This window comes from Trichechus manatus, unplaced genomic scaffold (assembly GCF_000243295.1).
Source record: "Trichechus manatus latirostris isolate Lorelei unplaced genomic scaffold, TriManLat1.0 scaffold00087, whole genome shotgun sequence".
NCBI classification, from domain to species: Eukaryota; Metazoa; Chordata; class Mammalia; order Sirenia; family Trichechidae; genus Trichechus; species Trichechus manatus.
In genome coordinates, this window is record NW_004444023.1 from 3586911 (window position 1) to 3603608 (window position 16698).

Below are 16698 nucleotides of genomic sequence, written 5' to 3' on the forward strand. Positions count from 1 at the left end.
CCCCATAGAGTACTGTTCTTCTCTGTAACACAGGAGGTTGCCATGAATTGAAATCCACTCGACAGCAATGGATTTTGTTTTGTTTTGTATCAGTATCTGGTACTTTCTTATTTACTTGTTTGTCTGTTGCCCACCCTGCCCCTCTCATCACCACCACACACTCCCATAGAATCCTCCAATGTAGAGACTGGGACTCGCTGCCCATTGACCACCTTGTCCCAGCTCCCAGGAAAGTGGCAAATCCATCAAAAACAGTAGGCAATGGGGATGGAGAAGGAAGAAAATAAGCAGAGGGGATGGAGAAGGAAGAAAGTAGGCAGCGGGGCTGGAGAAGGAAGAAGAAAGTAGACAGCTGGGAAGATAAGGAAGATGTTACATGAAGAAATCAAGCATGAGTGTGGGGATATTTTAGTTATCTACTGCTGCTATAACCAAAATACTACAAATGGGTGGTTTTAACAAACAAATTTATCTTCTCACAGTTTAGGAGGCTAGAAGTCCAAATTCAGGGCACTGGCTCTAGGGGAAGGCATTCTTTCTCTATCGGCTCTAGGGAAGAGTCTTTGTCTCCTTTCAGCATCTGTAGGCCTGGCGTTCCTTGGCTCCTTGATGATCTTCATGTGGCATGGCATCTGTCTTCCCCAACTGCGCTTCTTTTCTTCCTTGCTTAATCTGCTCCTTTTATATCTCAAAAGAGACTGACTCAAGACACACTCTACACTAATACTGTCCCATTAACATAACAAAGAAAACCCATTCCCAAATGGGATTATAACCACTGGTATAGTAGGATTTACAACATATATCTTTGGGGGACACAATTCAATCCATAATGGGGTTGCGGGGAGGTGACTCCACGGTTATTCTCAGGAAGAAGGTAGCTGGACTCCTCCAACCAGTGGGCCAACCCATTCTAAGTTCTGGGATAGAATGAGTAAATCCATTGCACTTCTGAAGGGGAGGGATACATTCCGGGTAGAACTGAAGTCCTTGACCCAGCAGAGCTCACTGAGGTTTCCTGAAGGATGTGATGAGCCAGGGTCACTCCCTATCCCTGTCCCCCGCTTAGTGGGGTCCAGTGGTTGGGTCCTTTGTGAGGCAGGCTGAAGTGGGGTAGGGGACTCTGAGGGTCTGTGGTCAGAGTAGGTGGTCAGTCTCAGAGGAAGGAGCCCCCAGGAGCAGGGCCTCCCCACACGCCATGGCAAGCGTGGTGGTGAAGACAATCTGGCAGTCCAAAGAGATCCACGAGGCCGGGGACCCCCCCGCGGGGGTCGAAAGCCGCTCCCAGCTGATCCCAGAGGCCCCTGGTGGGGTGATCAGCCCAACCAAGGGGATCACGAAGAAAAAGAAGGCCGTGTCGTTCCACGGGTGGGTTTGTCGCACGCTGTCGGGGACGGTCCTAGGGCTCAGTGCTGCCTCCAACAGAGCAGGAGTCCCACTGTGGGTGCTGGAGGAAGGGGAGCGGGCAGAGGAGGGGCAGGCAAGAAGGCAGTGGTGGAGGAAAAGGGGAAGGAGAAAAGGATGAAGAGCAGGAGGAAGGGAGTGGGGACAGAGGGAGGGAAAAGTCAGGAGAAGGAGAGGGGGACTGGAGAAGGGAGAAGAAAGTAGGTGGTGAGGAAGGGCAAGGAAGAAGACATCAGGCAGTGGGGATAGAGAAAAAAGTAAGTAGGTAGTCATAAAGGAGAAAGAAGAAGAAAGTAGGCAGCGGGGAAGGGAGGAAATAAGAAAGTAGGCAACGAGGATGCAGAAAAAAGAAAGTAGGCAGCAGGGATGGAGAAGGAATAGGTGGCGGGGAAGAAAATGAAAATAGGTAGTGAGGCTGGAGGCAGAGGAAGCAGGTGATGTGGAGACAGGGCGCCAGGAGGGGCCATGTCCTAGGGCTGAATCCTGACCTTCTACCTGTTTCTCCTTCCCAGGGTGGAGCCTCGGATGTCCCATGAGCCCATGCACTGGTGCCTGAACCTCAAGCGGTCCTCGGCCTGCACCAATGTGTCACTTCTCAACCTGGCTGCCATGGAGACCACGGACTCGTCAGGCACAGACTCCACCACGGAAGACAGCAGTGGCCCTCCCACACTACCTGGCCCCCCCACCTCCCCTACCCTACCCTGGGCTGCAGATGACCCAGACATTACGGAAATACTGGTGAGGGGCCCCCAGCTGGGAGAGACGAGGGTCGTCACTCTGGTGGTAGGCAAATATTGAGGATGGGAAGGGTCTTCTTGATTTGGAATGAGAAGGTTCTGGTCACCCTACGAGGCCCAAAGGAATGACCTTCCCCTCCCTCCGTTGACAACCAGACGTCCTGGGTAAATAATGCCTGCCCCGGGAGTTTGTTTTTAGTTCATTCAGTTATTTCCACATGTCCCGGGCAAGGCTGAGGTCACAGACGGGACCCCTTGGGGAGCTCCCAGTCTGGTGGAGGGGGCAACAGACATGATATATGCCATAATGAAGGTGACACTGGGGATCCCATGGAAGGGGCCCTCCATCCAGGCTGGGGGTGTCAGGGAAGGCTTCTTGGAGGAGGCAGTGATAAAATTGGGCCTTGAAGGATGAGTAGGAGTTCTCTGGGTAAAACTGGGAGGTCAGCAAGAACTAGGGGAATTCACGGAATTCCTGAGTAGAGTGTGGAGCTCTTCAGCTTGGTCCCCGAGCTTCTCTTTTCTCCCCTTCCCCCGCCACCAAGGTGTCTTCTGGGCCAGACCCTGAATTGAACTCAGAGTCAGATGTGGACTTTGAGAATCACTAACAATAACTATGATCATCATGATGATAACAAGGTTCACTAGCATTTACTGAGCACTTTCTAAGTTTCCAGGAGCCTATCAGTTTCCTTGTCTGTAAAATGGAGATTCATACATTTGTTCTTCCAACAAATATTTCCTAAACTCCTACGAAATGCCAGGCACGGGCCTAGGAGCAGAAATAGAGCAGTGAACAAAAGAGAATTCTGTATATAGCAGTACCCACCTCATGAGTGAGGTTGTCATGAGAATGAAGTGTGGGTAATTCATGTCAAACACGTAGCACAGCAGCCAGCCTCTGTTAAGCACTGACTAAGTGTTGGCTATTATTGTTGTTATTATTGATCCCCATTTTACAGATGAAGATAATGGGAGAGAGAGAGAGAGAAAAAAAAAAAAAACTTGTTGCTACTGAGTTGATTCTGACTCATAGTGACCCTATAGGACAGAGTAGAACTGCCCCATAGGGTTTCCAAGGAGCAGCTGCTGGATTTGAACTGCTCACCTTTTAGTTAGTAGTCAGGCTCTTAACCGCTGTGCCACCTAAGGCCACACAGACTTAGGAGTCAGGCAGGGGGTGGGAGACACTCTGAACTAATGGAGGCAGCAGAGGTCCCTACGGGAGCTTTGAAGAGAGAGGTCTTGACCGAGGTGGCTATGGTCAAGAACTTTCTCGAAAAGGCAACACACACACTAGATTTTGAAGATAAGATGTTCTCCAGGCAGAAGACAGAGAAGGGTGTTCCAGCTATCTGGAAAAGCACGTGCAAATGGACAGGGGCTGAAATGAAAGGAAGGAGATGAGGCTGGGGGGATGGACACAGGTCACACAGGCTGAAAACGGGGGCATTCTCCTGAGGGCGAGGGGGAGCCAGTGTGGGTTCATGAGCAGGAGAAGGAGAAGAGTAACTTGGGATTTTGGCTCCTGTATTAGTTTCCTAGGACTGCCATAACAAAATACCACAAATGGGTGGCTTATAAGAACAGAAATTTAGTGTGTCACAGTTCTGGAGGCTAGAGGCCCAAATTAGGACATCGGCAGGACCATACTCTCTCTGAAGGCTCTAGAAGATATTTCTTTATCTCTCTCAGCTTCCGGAAGCCCCAGATGTTCCTTGGCTTATAGATGCATCTCTACATGGTCATCTTCCCTCTGTCTCTCTGTATCTCTTCTCCTCTTTTCTAAGGACACCACTCAGATTGGGGACCACCCTACTGATAACATCTGCAAGGATCCTAGCTCCAAAAACAAAAAACACAAAAAACCAACCCCGGCTGGGGAAGACAATTCCAACTCATAGTGACCCTACAGGGCAGGACAGAACTGCCCCATATGGTTTCCAGGGATGTAAATGTTTACGGAAGTAGACTGTCACATCTTTCCGCCACATCTTTCCGCCACATCTTTCTCTCAGGGAGTGGCTGGTGAGTTCAAACTGCTGACGTTTCAGTTAGTAGCTGAGCACTTAACAACTTCGCCACCAGGGCTCCTTAAAGATCAGCAGGTCCCACCGAGATATGAACTCGAATCGCTGGATTAAAAGTCCAGAGTGCTGGCGCAGTGCTTAAGTGTTTGGCTCCTAACCGAAAGGTTGGCAGTTCAAACTTACTAGCCACTCCGCTGGAGACAGATGTGGAAGTCTGCTTCTGTAAAGATTCAAACCAAAGCAAACCCGTAGAGATCATAGCCTTGGAAAACCCTATGGGGCAGTTCTACTCTGTCCTATAGGGTCTGTATGAGTCAGAATCCACTCGACAGCAATGGGTTTATTTCCAAACAAGGTCACATTCACAGGTACTAGGGGTTTGGAGTTCAATATACCTTTTGCGGGGTACACAAGTCAACCCCTAACATCTCCCTTCGCATTTACTGAGTACCTACCATGTGCCGGGCACAGTGCTAAGTCCCTCATGGTGAGGGTCTCCTTTTCTTACAACTTCTATGAGGGAAGTGGCATAATTACCCAGCTTAAAGATGATCCACCAGCCGCTCCTTGGAAATCCTATGGGGCAGTTCTACTCTGTCCTACAGGGTCGCTATGAGTCTGAATTGACTAGACGGCAACAAGTTGGTTTGTTTGTCTGGTAAAGACGAAGAACAAAAACTAACAACAGAGATATAGAGACGTGAAGGGCCAGGACAAGAAGGTAAGGGGATTTGATGCTAAAGCAAAAGTTTTTTCTTTCCCTTAAAAAGGCTAGGGCCCTGTGGGGACATCTGAAGGAGAGAGACTGAAGGCAAGAGGCCAGGGAGGAGGCTGGGAGACGGCCCAGGGTCGGAAGACAGGGCCTGAGCCAGGTCGAGAGAAGGGACCCAGGCAGAGAGATGAGGGGGTGGGAGGGACCGCCTGGGGTATCTCTTTCTCCCCCAGAACAAGCCCCTCCCCTGCTCCCTCGCGCGTGTTTCTCCTGCACCAAATGCTAGAATCAGCCTGTAACCAGAGCTATTTCTAATCACGTCCCCAGAGGATCTTGAAGCCGAGAAAGAGCCCTGGGCAGCCAGAAGCAAGGCCTGATTCAGCCGCGAGCTTGCTTCTAGGGCTGTGGGGGAGGAACAGCTGCCATGCGGCTTCAGGTTCCTTCTCTGTGACATGGAAAAAAATGAGAGCCAAGCCCTTGGGGCATGGGCAAGAGCAAGGAGGAGGTGGACATCAGGGGCAGCCGCCAGCCTCGGCACCAACACTACGTCCAGGGAGACCTGCAGTCAGGCAGAGAGAGGGCAGAAACCCAGAGAAGGGGACAGAGATACAGAGAGAGAGGGAAAGACAGAGACTCAGAAAGAGGAGGGGACAGAGACCCGGAGGAAGGATGGCATGGAAGTTCTAGATCCATTGGAGAGAAGTTCTAGACAGTAGTGTGCAGTCAACAACTGTACCAGCGTCCCCAGCCTCCAGCATTCCATGTTCCTGCTGCTGTGGCCTCCTGGGTGCACACACTAGGGGTTTACTTGGATCTCTGCCTCATCTTTCTTCTTTTGTGCTTCAGCTTGCACATTTGCTTCCTTTTATACTTGGTTCTCATGGTTCTAAGATATCTGTGGTCAAGAGAGCTCCTTTGCCTTTTGGATTGTCTTTTTTATCGTTGAGTTGTAGGAGTTCTTTACATCTACTGGATACTAGATTCTTGTCAGATACGTGATTTGCAAATATTTTCTCCCATTCTTTAGTGTATTTTCATTCTTGATAGTGTCCTTTGTGCAAAAAAGTTTTTAAATTTTGTTGAAGTCCAATTTATCTATTTTTTTTTCCTTGGATGCATTATGCTTTTAGTTCACATCTAAGAAACCACTGCCTACAACAACAATCTAAAGTGAGTCTCTTGTAGTCAAATATGTTTGGATCATGTTTTCAAAATTCATTCTGCCAATCTCTGCTTATTAATTGGAGACTTTAATCCATCTACATTTAATATAATTACCGATAAGGTAGGACTTACTTCTACCATTTTGCTATTTGTTATTATGTATGTATTTTGTTGTTGTTCAATTCCTCCATTACTGGCTTTTGTGTTAAATATTTTCTACTCTACCGATTTAATTCACTTGTTATTTCTTTCACTATATCTATTTGAGTTATTTTCTTAATGATTGCTCTGGAGATTACCATTAATCTTATCAAGGATCCCTTGTATGAGACAAGTCACTTCTCTCTTGCTGCTTTCGTGATTTCTCTTTATCTTTCAACAGTTCGATTCCAGTGAATCTAGGTGTGGATCTCTTTGAGTTTATCCTACTTGGAGTTTGTTGTACTTCTTGGATGCATTGTTTGTTTTTCACCAAATTTGGAAGGTTTTCAGCCATTATTCCTTCAAGTATTCTTTCTGCTTTCTTTCTCTCTTCTCCTCTGGGAGTTCCATTATGTGTATGTTGGTATGCTTGATGTTGTCCCACAGGTCTTTCAGGCACTGTTCATTTTTCTTCATTTTTTTCTTTTTGTTTCTCAGACTGGATAATCTCAATTTACCTATTTCAAGTTCACTCTCCTTCAGCCTGTTTAGATCTGCTATTGAGCATCTCTAGTGAATTTGTCATTTCACTTATTGTACTTTTTAACTCCAGAAGTTCTATTTGATTACTTTTCATAATTTCCCTCAATTTATATTCCCTGTTTGGTGAGACTACTCTCATACTTTTCTTTAGTTCTTTGGCTTTGTTTTCTTTAGATCTTTGAATATATTTAAAAGAGAAGATTTAAAGTATTCATCTAGTAAGTCCAAGTCTGGTCTTCCTCAGGGGAAGTTTCTATGGATGGCTTTTTTCCCAGTGTATGGCCTATATTTCTTTTTCTTTGCATACCTCAATTTTGTGTTGAAAAATGGACATTTTAAATATTATACTGTGGCAACTCTGGAAATCAGATTCTCTCCTTCTCTCTCAGGGTTTGTTATTATTGTTGTTTGTTTTTGTAGTGTTTGTTTGGTGACTTTTCTGAGCTAACTTTGTAAAAATCTGTATTCTTTCTCATGTGTTGTCACTGAAATCTCTGTTCCATTAGCTTAGTGGTCAGCTAATTTTGGGGCAGATATTTCCTTAAATTTGTGGACCCAAAAAATCTCCCAGACTTTGCGGAGGGGTTTTGTGTTTATGTTGGGGCACGCCTTCAACACTCAGTCAGGCAACTTATAACTCTGTCTTAGCCTTCACTTCCTGCTTGTCCAGAACCTCACGGTCAGCCAGAGTTCAGAGCTTAGGGCTGTCCCAGGTCTTTCCTGTGCAATGCTCAGCCTTATGCATGCATGTGACCTTTTAGATTCCCATGAACATGTTGGAACTTTTCAAAGCCCCAGTGAACATCTTATTCAGCTTTTCTATTTAAGCTTTTTGGTCTTTCTTTGCACCGACTGTTATCCATCGCCTCAGGCAGTAGCAATGTTAAAACCTATGACAGTAAATGTTTTTGACAATTCTCCCTCATCCCCATGAGTTCTGAGTCAGATGAAATAAAGACAAGCCTTTTGAGTGGGGTCTTCCAGGGAACCACTAGGCAGGTCAAAGAATAACTGTTCTTTTGGAATAAGCCTTTGAAAGAGCTCCAACTTCATTCTGCTTCCTGTAGTACCAGGAATGCAGGCTGTTATTTTGTAAGGCTACTTCTGGGCTGGGAAGCAAGAGATGGTACTAGGGTAAGTTAAAATGCCACAAATCTCATTGTTCTTACTGCGATTCAGCTGTTTGTTTTTTCTGGAATAAATGCTCCCTGGGTTACTGCAAGCCTTTGGTTAATTTCCAGAGTTTTCAGAGTCATGAAAAAATCGATTCTGACCATTTTTTTTTTTTTTGCCAGTTTTTTCATTGCTTTTATGGAAGGGAGAAATTTCAAAGGTCCTTTCCTCCTTCATTTTCTCTGACATCATCCTAATACAATATTTCTTATCATATTTGTTCTTCAAAGCAATCATGCAAGAAATGTGTTATTGTCCTTATCTTACAATGGGCAGAAACATTTTTCTCTTTTTCTTGTGTATTAGTTCAGGAACTATGCAAGGAACCCAAAACAAAGTGGTTTAATCAGGATAGTTTCCTTTTTGCATAAAAGTCTCAGTACAGCAGCTCTGCTTTCCAAATGCAACAGGTACTGGTCCCTTTGTTCTGGTTGTTCAGCTATTTCTAGGCTGATGCTCTCACCACCAACCTCCAGCCATCAAGAAGGGGGAAAAGTAAGGGAATCATGCCTCTCCCTTTACCATACAACCCAATGCTCACATCTCGCCCACTAGCACCCGTTGGCTGGAATTGAGTCACATGGCCATAGCCAGTCCAAGGGGGCTCTTTGGACCTCCTTTTCTTCAACTGTCAAATGGGAATGCAAATTATATTAAGTCACAAATTTGGCTGCTGACACAAAATAACACGGCTTAAATAAGATAGAAAATGTTATCTCTCTTTCATAAAAGTCTTCCTTCATAGGTGGTTGAAATTGAATATGGTCACCCCATGGTGTTGAGAATTCAGCCTCCTAACTTGTTGCATTCTCCATCTCATGGCCTATGATGGCTGTTCTGGCTTTAGTCATCAACTCCTAGTTCCAGCCATTGCAGAAGCAGAAAGGGGGAAGTTCCCGCTCCCTTCCTTTAAAGGCATGACTCTGATATTGCCTACATCATTTCCGCTCATGTTCCATTGGCCAAAACTTGGTCACATGGTACACCTAGCTGCAAGGGAGCCTGGGAAATGTAGTCTTTGGTTGAGCAGTCACGTGCCGTCTATAACTGTGGAAGAGGATCCTGGGGGACAAGTAGCCATCTCTGTCACGTGCATTCCTCCTGAGCCCAGGTTGGCAGGAGCCACAATGCATTTCATAGTGATATAAGGTAGTGATGATCAGAGGCCACATGGCGCCATGGTTAAGAGCAAAGATTTTGGGTAAGGTAAGAATGGCTCATCAGGATTGCCACAATTTATACTTGTTTCTGTTTTTCAGAACATGTTTACCAATATTTACTATCTTTACTTTGGGGTCCAAGATCTAAGAAAGGGATGTTTGGATGAGTAGAGGAGATACTGTAATTAGTTATCAGAAAGCTATATCCTCTCCTGTGTTTTAATAAAATGGCATTCTGTCTCCTACCACCAAAAATAAAAATTCAAAAAAATTCTGGCAAGGCTACCTAATGTGCTGCATATCTGGGAGTACACGAGTCTTCCCCTCGCTAAGCCTCATTTGCCTCACCTGCAAAATGGGCAAATAACAGTTCTCACCTCAAGTGGTGTGGTGTGTGAAGAATAAAAGAGAAGTCATGTGTAAGTAGTTGGCCTGGCTCATAGTGAGTGCTCATATTTGGAAGGTGGGTTCTCTTTATAATTCTTCAGTGTCTGGAGAGAAAGAACATGTGTTTTAAGAGTTGACATTATATATGTCTGTGGATCCCAAGGGTATTCATCTCAGTTTTTAGTTGTGACCATCCTTCATCCCCTAATTGTCTGAGTGCTCCTCCTCCTGTTGTTAGGTGCCATCAGTGGATTTCAACTCAAAGAGACTCCATGCGTTACAGAGTAGAACTGTCCCATAGGGTTTTCTAGGCTATAATCTTTACACAAGCAGATAGCCAAGTCTTTCTCCTTTGGAGCCGCTGGGTGAGTTTGAACCACCAACCTTTCAGTCAGCAGCTGAGTGCTTAACCATTGTGCCACCAGGGCTCATTTCCTCCCTCCTAAATTCTCACTTATCTCAGGGCCCACCACACAGAAATTGAGTCCACCCCCTGGTTTTACGGAGCAGGAACACCAAGAACCAAAGAGGCACAACCCTTGCCAAAAGTCATGCAGCCATTTCAGGGCAAGATCAAGGTGTAAACCCAGCCTCCCAGTTCTGGAATTTTCTCAGGGTTGGGGCTTGCCACCTCACACCTATTGACCCACCCTTCTCCCTTTCTTCCCTAGAGCGGGGTCAATAATGGATTGGTCCGCGCCAAAGACTCTATCACCAGCTTGAAGGAAAAGACCACCCGGGTTAACCAGCATGTGCAATCGTTGCAGGTGTGAGGACCCTCCCCACCCCAACACCTTTCTCTTAGAACCCACCTCCAACCCAATGCACCCATACCCCAGTTGGGGGAGATTGAGGCTCAGAAGGGAATGAGACCTTCCTAGGCCCAGCTCTTGCTCCCCATGGAGCGCCCCCCTGTGGCCCTGGCTAACTCCTCCTCCCCTCCACGTTCCAGAGTGAGTGTTCGGTGCTGAGTGAGAATCTAGAGAGAAGGCGGCAAGAGGCGGAAGAACTGGAGGGCTACTGTAGTCAACTCAAGGTGGGCCGCTGGGGGGCAGGAGTGGGGTGGGGGAACGGAGTGGTAGTAGGAAGAGCGTGGGGGTGGGGAGTAGAGAAGCATAGATTGGGTGGGAACAAGTGGAAGTCTAGCAGTGGAGAGTGGTGGCTAAGGAGAAACCATCTCTTTAGCCAAGGGAACCAGGCCAGTAAGGAGAAGACAAAACTTGGGGAAGAACTGGGTATGTCTTGTGTTTGGGGGGTGGAGCCTATATGGAAATAGCTATACTAGGGGAAGGGAGGCAAACTGGAATGGGAAGGCAGGGCCCCCGCCCTGGTGTTCTGACTCAGGAGAACTGCCGGAAGGTGACCCGGTCAGTGGAAGACGCTGAAATCAAAACCAATGTCCTGAAGCAGAACTCTGCCCTGCTGGAGGTAAGGAGGTCGCAGGACTTGGGGGAGGGAGTCGGAGATATGAGAGACTTGAGGTAGACTTCAGGTGGGACTTTCCGCCCTGCCACCACCATCACACCACTCCTGTGTGTTTACAGTCATGTTCAGAATCCATTATGAAGGATTCAAGTTAGGTTTCAAGTGGAGCTTGAACCCACCAACAAACACACAGATGGGAAACCCTTCCATTCAGGTTCCTGAGAGCGGGAATGGGGTTGGACTTCAAATGGCCTGCCCACGTGTCCACTCATTGTCCGACGACAGCCTCAGTTATTCTTCCTAAGCAGGAGGGACTGGAATTTGTCACCTTGGAGGATTGGAGTTGGCACGGAGGGCTGGATGGAGACATGGAGGCAGGCATTCTAGGGTTAAAGCCAGTTGGACTCCAGCTAGACTTCATATGGGACGTCCCCTCCCTAACGGCAGCAAGAAGTCCATTTAGACTTAAAGGGGGACTTCCCAAAATCCTGTCCAAAACCAATTAACTTTCCAATCTCGAGGATTCATTGGACAGATTTGGGAGCGGAGGTGGCTGCGGGAGGCAGGCGGCTGGACGCCATGATCCCGCCCTCTCTCCCTGCCCAGGAGAAGCTGCGGTATCTCCAGCAGCAACTGCAGGATGAGACGCCGCGGAGGCAGGAGGCCGAGCTACAGGAGTTGGAGCAGAAGTTGGAGGCTGGCCTCTCCCGGCACGGTCTGAGCCCCGCCGCCGCGTCCCAGGGGTGCTCGGGCCCGCCAGGGAGTCCCAACGAACCCACGCGGCCCCGTAGCATGGCCCCCGGCGGCTGGGGAATGGGGCCCAGAGCAGGGGAAGGCACCCTCGCGAGCGAACAGGAGTTGCAGAGAGTCTCCGCGGGCCTCGAGGAATTAAGGTGCGCGAAGCCTCAAGGAAACGGGGCGAGGCTCAAAGGGTGGAGCCTCTAATATCTGTGGCGCGGAATAAACGAACCCAGGGGTGGAGCTTCGAGGAGTCGGGGTGGGCGGGGCCCAAGAGGTGGAGCCTCGAGGAACTGAGTGCGTGGGGCCCAAGGAATGTAACTTAGAGAAGACGAGGGGCAGCCACAGGACCCAGGGGTGGAGTCTATTGCGCCAGACCAAGGAACGGAGCTGAGTAGGCAGGACTCAGGGGTGGAGCTTCGAGAAGCTGAGGTGGGGTTGGGTGGTGCAGGAGTTGGAGTTTCTAGCAGCTCAGGGGGCGGGACCTAGGAGTGGAGCTTCAAGGCGTTGGGGGTGGGGACCCAAGGAGTGGAGCCTCGAAGAACAGGGGGGACAGGACCCAGGGGACAAAGCCTAGAGGAACTGAGGTGGGCAGGACCTAAGGGGCAGAGCCTATAGAAGGAGAGGGGCGGGACCCAGGGGTGGAGCCTCGATGAGCTGAGGGGACGAGGCTCAGGGGTGGAACCAAGTGGGCGGGACTGGATGGAACCTCTAGGAGATCAGGAGGTGGCGCCTTGAGGGGCTTAGTGGGGGCGGGACCCAGAGGGTGGAGCCTCGAAATACTGTGGAGGGAGAGTTCCCTCGAGGGAACCCTGGAAGGGCAGGACTTTGAAAAACGGATATATGAGTCTAAAACCAAAAAAACCAAACCCGTTGCCGTGGAGTCAATTCCAACTTACAGCGACCCTTTAAAGACAGAGTAGAACTGCCCCATAGGGTTTCCAAGCAGCGGCTGGTGGATAAGAACTGCCGACCTTTTGATTAGCAGCCGAGCTCCTAACCACTGCGGCAGCAGGGCCTGGTGAAACTGAGGTGGGCGGGGCTTGGGAGAGGGCAGGTCCTGGATGCGTCGAGTTGAGTGAAACAGGGTTGAGGTGAGCGGTACCTTGGGGAGACGGTACCTGGAGGAACTGGGATGCGGCTTGGGGAGGAATCAGGGAAGGATCAGGTTAGCTGACAAAAGAGGATAGAGGCCAGGCTCTGGAGGACCTGGGCGGATTTTAAGAAATTTTTGGGACTAGGTAGGTCTGGAGCTATGGGCGAGGTCTAAGCGGGGAGGGGCGAGGTCTAAGCGGGGAGGGGCGGGGCGGGGCCAGTGGGAGCGTGTCCAAACCTAACCTTGACCGGTTCCCTCTCTCTCCCCATCCAGGAGGGATGTGTCCTCGCTGACTGCCCGGTGGCATCAGGAGGAGGGGGCCGTGCAGGAGGCCCTGCGGCTGCTTGGCGGCCTGGGCGGGAGACTGGACGGTTTCTTAGGCCAGTGGGAGCGGGCGCAGCGTGAGCAGGCACAGACAGCGCGGGGTCTGCAGGAGCTGCGGGGCAAGGCAGACGAGCTGTGCACCTTGTAAGGAAGGAGTCGAGGGGTGGGGATGTGGGAGGACCTGGAAGGAGCAAGGCAGACTCAACTGGAGTGCTGGGTCCTGGAGGGGAAAGGGAGAGCCATTCAGCTTGGGCCGAGTAGTACCGAAGAAGGAAAGGGCTGATGAGAGAGCAGGAAGGGGCGTCCATACATAATCAGGATAAAGGGGCGGGGCAAGTTGGGGAAGGGGTGTGTTCGATACCTTAAAAGGGCAAAGGGCGGGGCCAAGCAGGAACAGGGAATGCCAATTAGAGAACAGAGAGCGGCATTCTAGACCTTAAAATACAGAAGGAGGGACCAGAGAACATTGCTGAGAGGAACAGTGCAGACCAGTTGGAGACTTAGGTGTTGGGCTAGTAGTGGGTGGGGCCTTGGTAGGACTCATTACTCTCATGCATCAGGGTGGAGCGGTCTGCAGTGTCTGTGGCTTCCCTGAGGAGCGAACTGGAGGGGCTGGGCCCAGTGAAACCGATTCTGGAGGAGTTGGGGCGGCAATTTCAGAGCTCTCGAAGAGGGTCTGACCCCTCCATGAACCTGGATCGGTCCCCCCAAGGCTCCTGTGCACGCTGTGCCAGGTAAGGAGGCTGGACCTGGCTTTGGGTGCATTCTGGGTCATGGATGGAGAGCGAGTTCACTGTGGGTTACAGAGAATCCTGATGCATAGTTCTGCTGCATTATGGAAGCACATTCCTCCCTCTCCACAAGGTAAAGTATCTTGTGGAACTCTAGAAAGACTCAATGCATTTTGAGCATCATATATTTCCAGTGCATTATGGGAAGGTTGGGTGTAGTACACGGTGGAAGTCAGGGTTTCTCAGTGCATCGTGGGGAAAGTGAGACTTTGGTGTATTGTGGGAGCCAAGGGTTTTAATGCTTGGTCCATTGTAGGAAGGGGGGAATTCCCAGTACAACTTGGGATCAGGTTTAACTAGGAAATGTAAATTTTTGATTGCCTTTGGAAACCAAGGGCTGTCATATACCCTTTGGCAGTGGGGATACCCAAGGCAATGTGGGAATTCCCCATGCTATGGGACCCAAAGGGAACCTGATGCATTGTGGGATTGCCCTGGTGCATTGTGGGAAGATTGCATGTGGAGTACATGGTGTAAATCAGGCCTGGGTGGAGGCTGGGCAGGTTAAGTATGGGGCATCCTGGGAAATGAGTTGGTTCTGGGCCTCTTTCATCTGGTGACCACCCCTTCCCCAGCCAGGGGCAGCAGTTGTCCACAGAGTCCCTACAGCAGCTGTTGGAGCGAGCACTGACCCCACTAGTGGACGAGGTGAAGCAGAGGGGCCTGGCTCCCGCCTGCCCCAGTTGCCAGAGGCTACACAAGAAGATTCTGGTACCAGGGACCATGGGCCACTGTATCCCATTTTGCTTTTCTGCAGGGCAGCAGGGGAAGGGGAGCCCAGGGCACAAGGGTACTGCTGGTGGGTGGCAGGAGGGGAAGGGCTGAACTGTGGGTAGCAATCAATGGGGGAAGACTTGGCTCTAATGCATTGTGGGACAAGCAGTTGGGTAGTTACACAGTCATGGACCAATTATTATAGAATCTTGCGTGATGGACTCAAGTCCAAAGCATGATGGGAAAATTGAATCTGGTGCATTGTGGGTCACAGGAGATGGACAGTAGTTTAAAACATCGTGGAACATGGGCATGATTCCCTGTAGAACTTAAGAGAGGCAATGCATTATATGAGATATTGGGGGTCAGACATGGGACTCAGTGACTATAGGTCATAGTAACCTAATGTACTATGGGAAATGGAACCCCAGTTACGGGACATTTATGGGACATTGCACCACAGGCTCAAACTCAATTTCTGATGGGTCTTGAGGCATTATGCACGGTGGAACATAGAGACTAATGCATTATGGGATATTGGCCTTATGTATGATGGAATATAAGTTGTAGTGGGTGAGATATAGACAAATGATGCAATATGGGACTTTATATGACAGAGCTGCAGGACAACTGCATGATAGGACACGGGACCAAGTGCATTGTGAGACACACAGAACCAGAGCATGAAAGACATTATGACAGAGATGCTGGTCTAATACATAAGGAGATGTGCAGTCTGGTGAATCATGGAAAGTCATCATGTGATAGGATAGTGGGGCACAGACATGTATGAAATGTATGATGATTCATGGGCCTGAGTACATTGTGCATTAGGGGACAATATGGCAAACACAGATTTAGTGTATGATGGACATAGAAAGTCAGTGCATTGTGGGATGCAGTGATCAGTCTCAGGCTTCAAACATGATGAGACATAGAAGTCCAGTACATTGTGGGTTCCCGAGGTGAGTCTCAGGCTTGAGGCATGATGGGACAGACAGTCGGGGGAGAAACGCAGGCCCCATGGGACCCTGCCCCCTGCCCTCCGCGATCCAGCTCCCCCTCCACCCCCAGCCCAGTCCGGCAAGTCCAGCCGCGCCTACACTCCTCTCCCCAGGAGCTGGAGCGCCAGGCCTTGGCCAAACACGTCAGGGCAGAGGCCCTGAGCTCCACCCTTCGGTTGGCCCAAGACGAAGCACTACGGGCCAAGAACCTGCTGCTGACGGACAAGATGAAGCCGGAGTGAGGAAGGAGGCTGAGGGCGTGGGAGGAGGGTGAGGTCTTTGGGAAAGGGCCTGGGTCACCCTCTCCTTCCATCCACTCCAACACCCCAGCACAAAGCCTCACCAGCACCAACTCCCAACTCTCTGTCATTAAAGGGAGAAGGTAGCCGCTCTGGATTATCTACACTTGAAGATGTGCTCCCTCCATGATCAACTCAGCAACCTGCCACTTGAGGGGTCCACAGGGACAATAGGAGGAAGTAGTGGGGGAGTTCCCCCAAAACATGGGGGCTCAGCCCCTGAACAATAAATGGCCCCTCATGCTGGCATGAATTCTGTTTCCTTTTTGCCACCAAACAAGAGCTAGCAAGTGACGTGAACTGAACACACACTATGCGCCAGTCTATGAGCACACTATCATTAATCCTCAGCTAACAGGGTGCCAAGGAGCCCTGATTAAGAGCTTGGTTGTTAACCGAAAGATTGGCAGTTCAAACCTACCCAGAGGCTCTGTGGGAGAAAGCCCAGGCAATCTGCTCCTGTAAAGATTATAGCCTAAATTTATTCCTCCTTATTATGTGTTATAAATTCTAACCCCTATATCTGTGGTTATAATCCCATTTTGGAATGGGTTTTCTTATGTTAATGTGGCCGTATTAGTGTAAGGTGTCTCTTGAGTAGATCTGTTTTGAGATATAAAAGGAGCAGATTAAGCAAGCAGAGATGGGGGAATATAGATGCCAAGCCACATGAAAATTGCCAAGAAACAGAAGCTCAAAAGACACAAGGACCTTCCTTGAGAGCCAACAGAGAGAGAAAGCCACCACTGTTTTCAAATTAGCGCTCGCCTGTTCTTCAGGGTTTGATATTAATATCGTCAATGTAATGTATCATTACACTTGAGATCTGCACCAAGTCCAAGTCTCTTCTAAG

At 49.3% G+C, this 16698-nt stretch overlaps 1 protein-coding gene across 1 annotated transcript; it reads left to right on the top strand.

Moving 5' to 3' along the window:
- The first annotated feature begins 1198 nt into the window (after positions 1-1198).
- On the top strand, positions 1199-16094 carry TSKS (testis specific serine kinase substrate). The gene is made up of 11 exons (XM_004381635.1): positions 1199-1368; positions 1917-2145; positions 10126-10221; positions 10407-10490; positions 10799-10882; positions 11486-11772; positions 12987-13181; positions 13598-13771; positions 14404-14539; positions 15660-15784; positions 15922-16094. The coding sequence occupies exons 1-11, from the start codon at positions 1199-1201 to the stop codon at positions 16073-16075; spliced, it is 1734 nt and encodes a 577-aa protein (XP_004381692.1). The 3' UTR covers positions 16076-16094.
- The last annotated feature ends 604 nt before the right edge of the window (positions 16095-16698 follow it).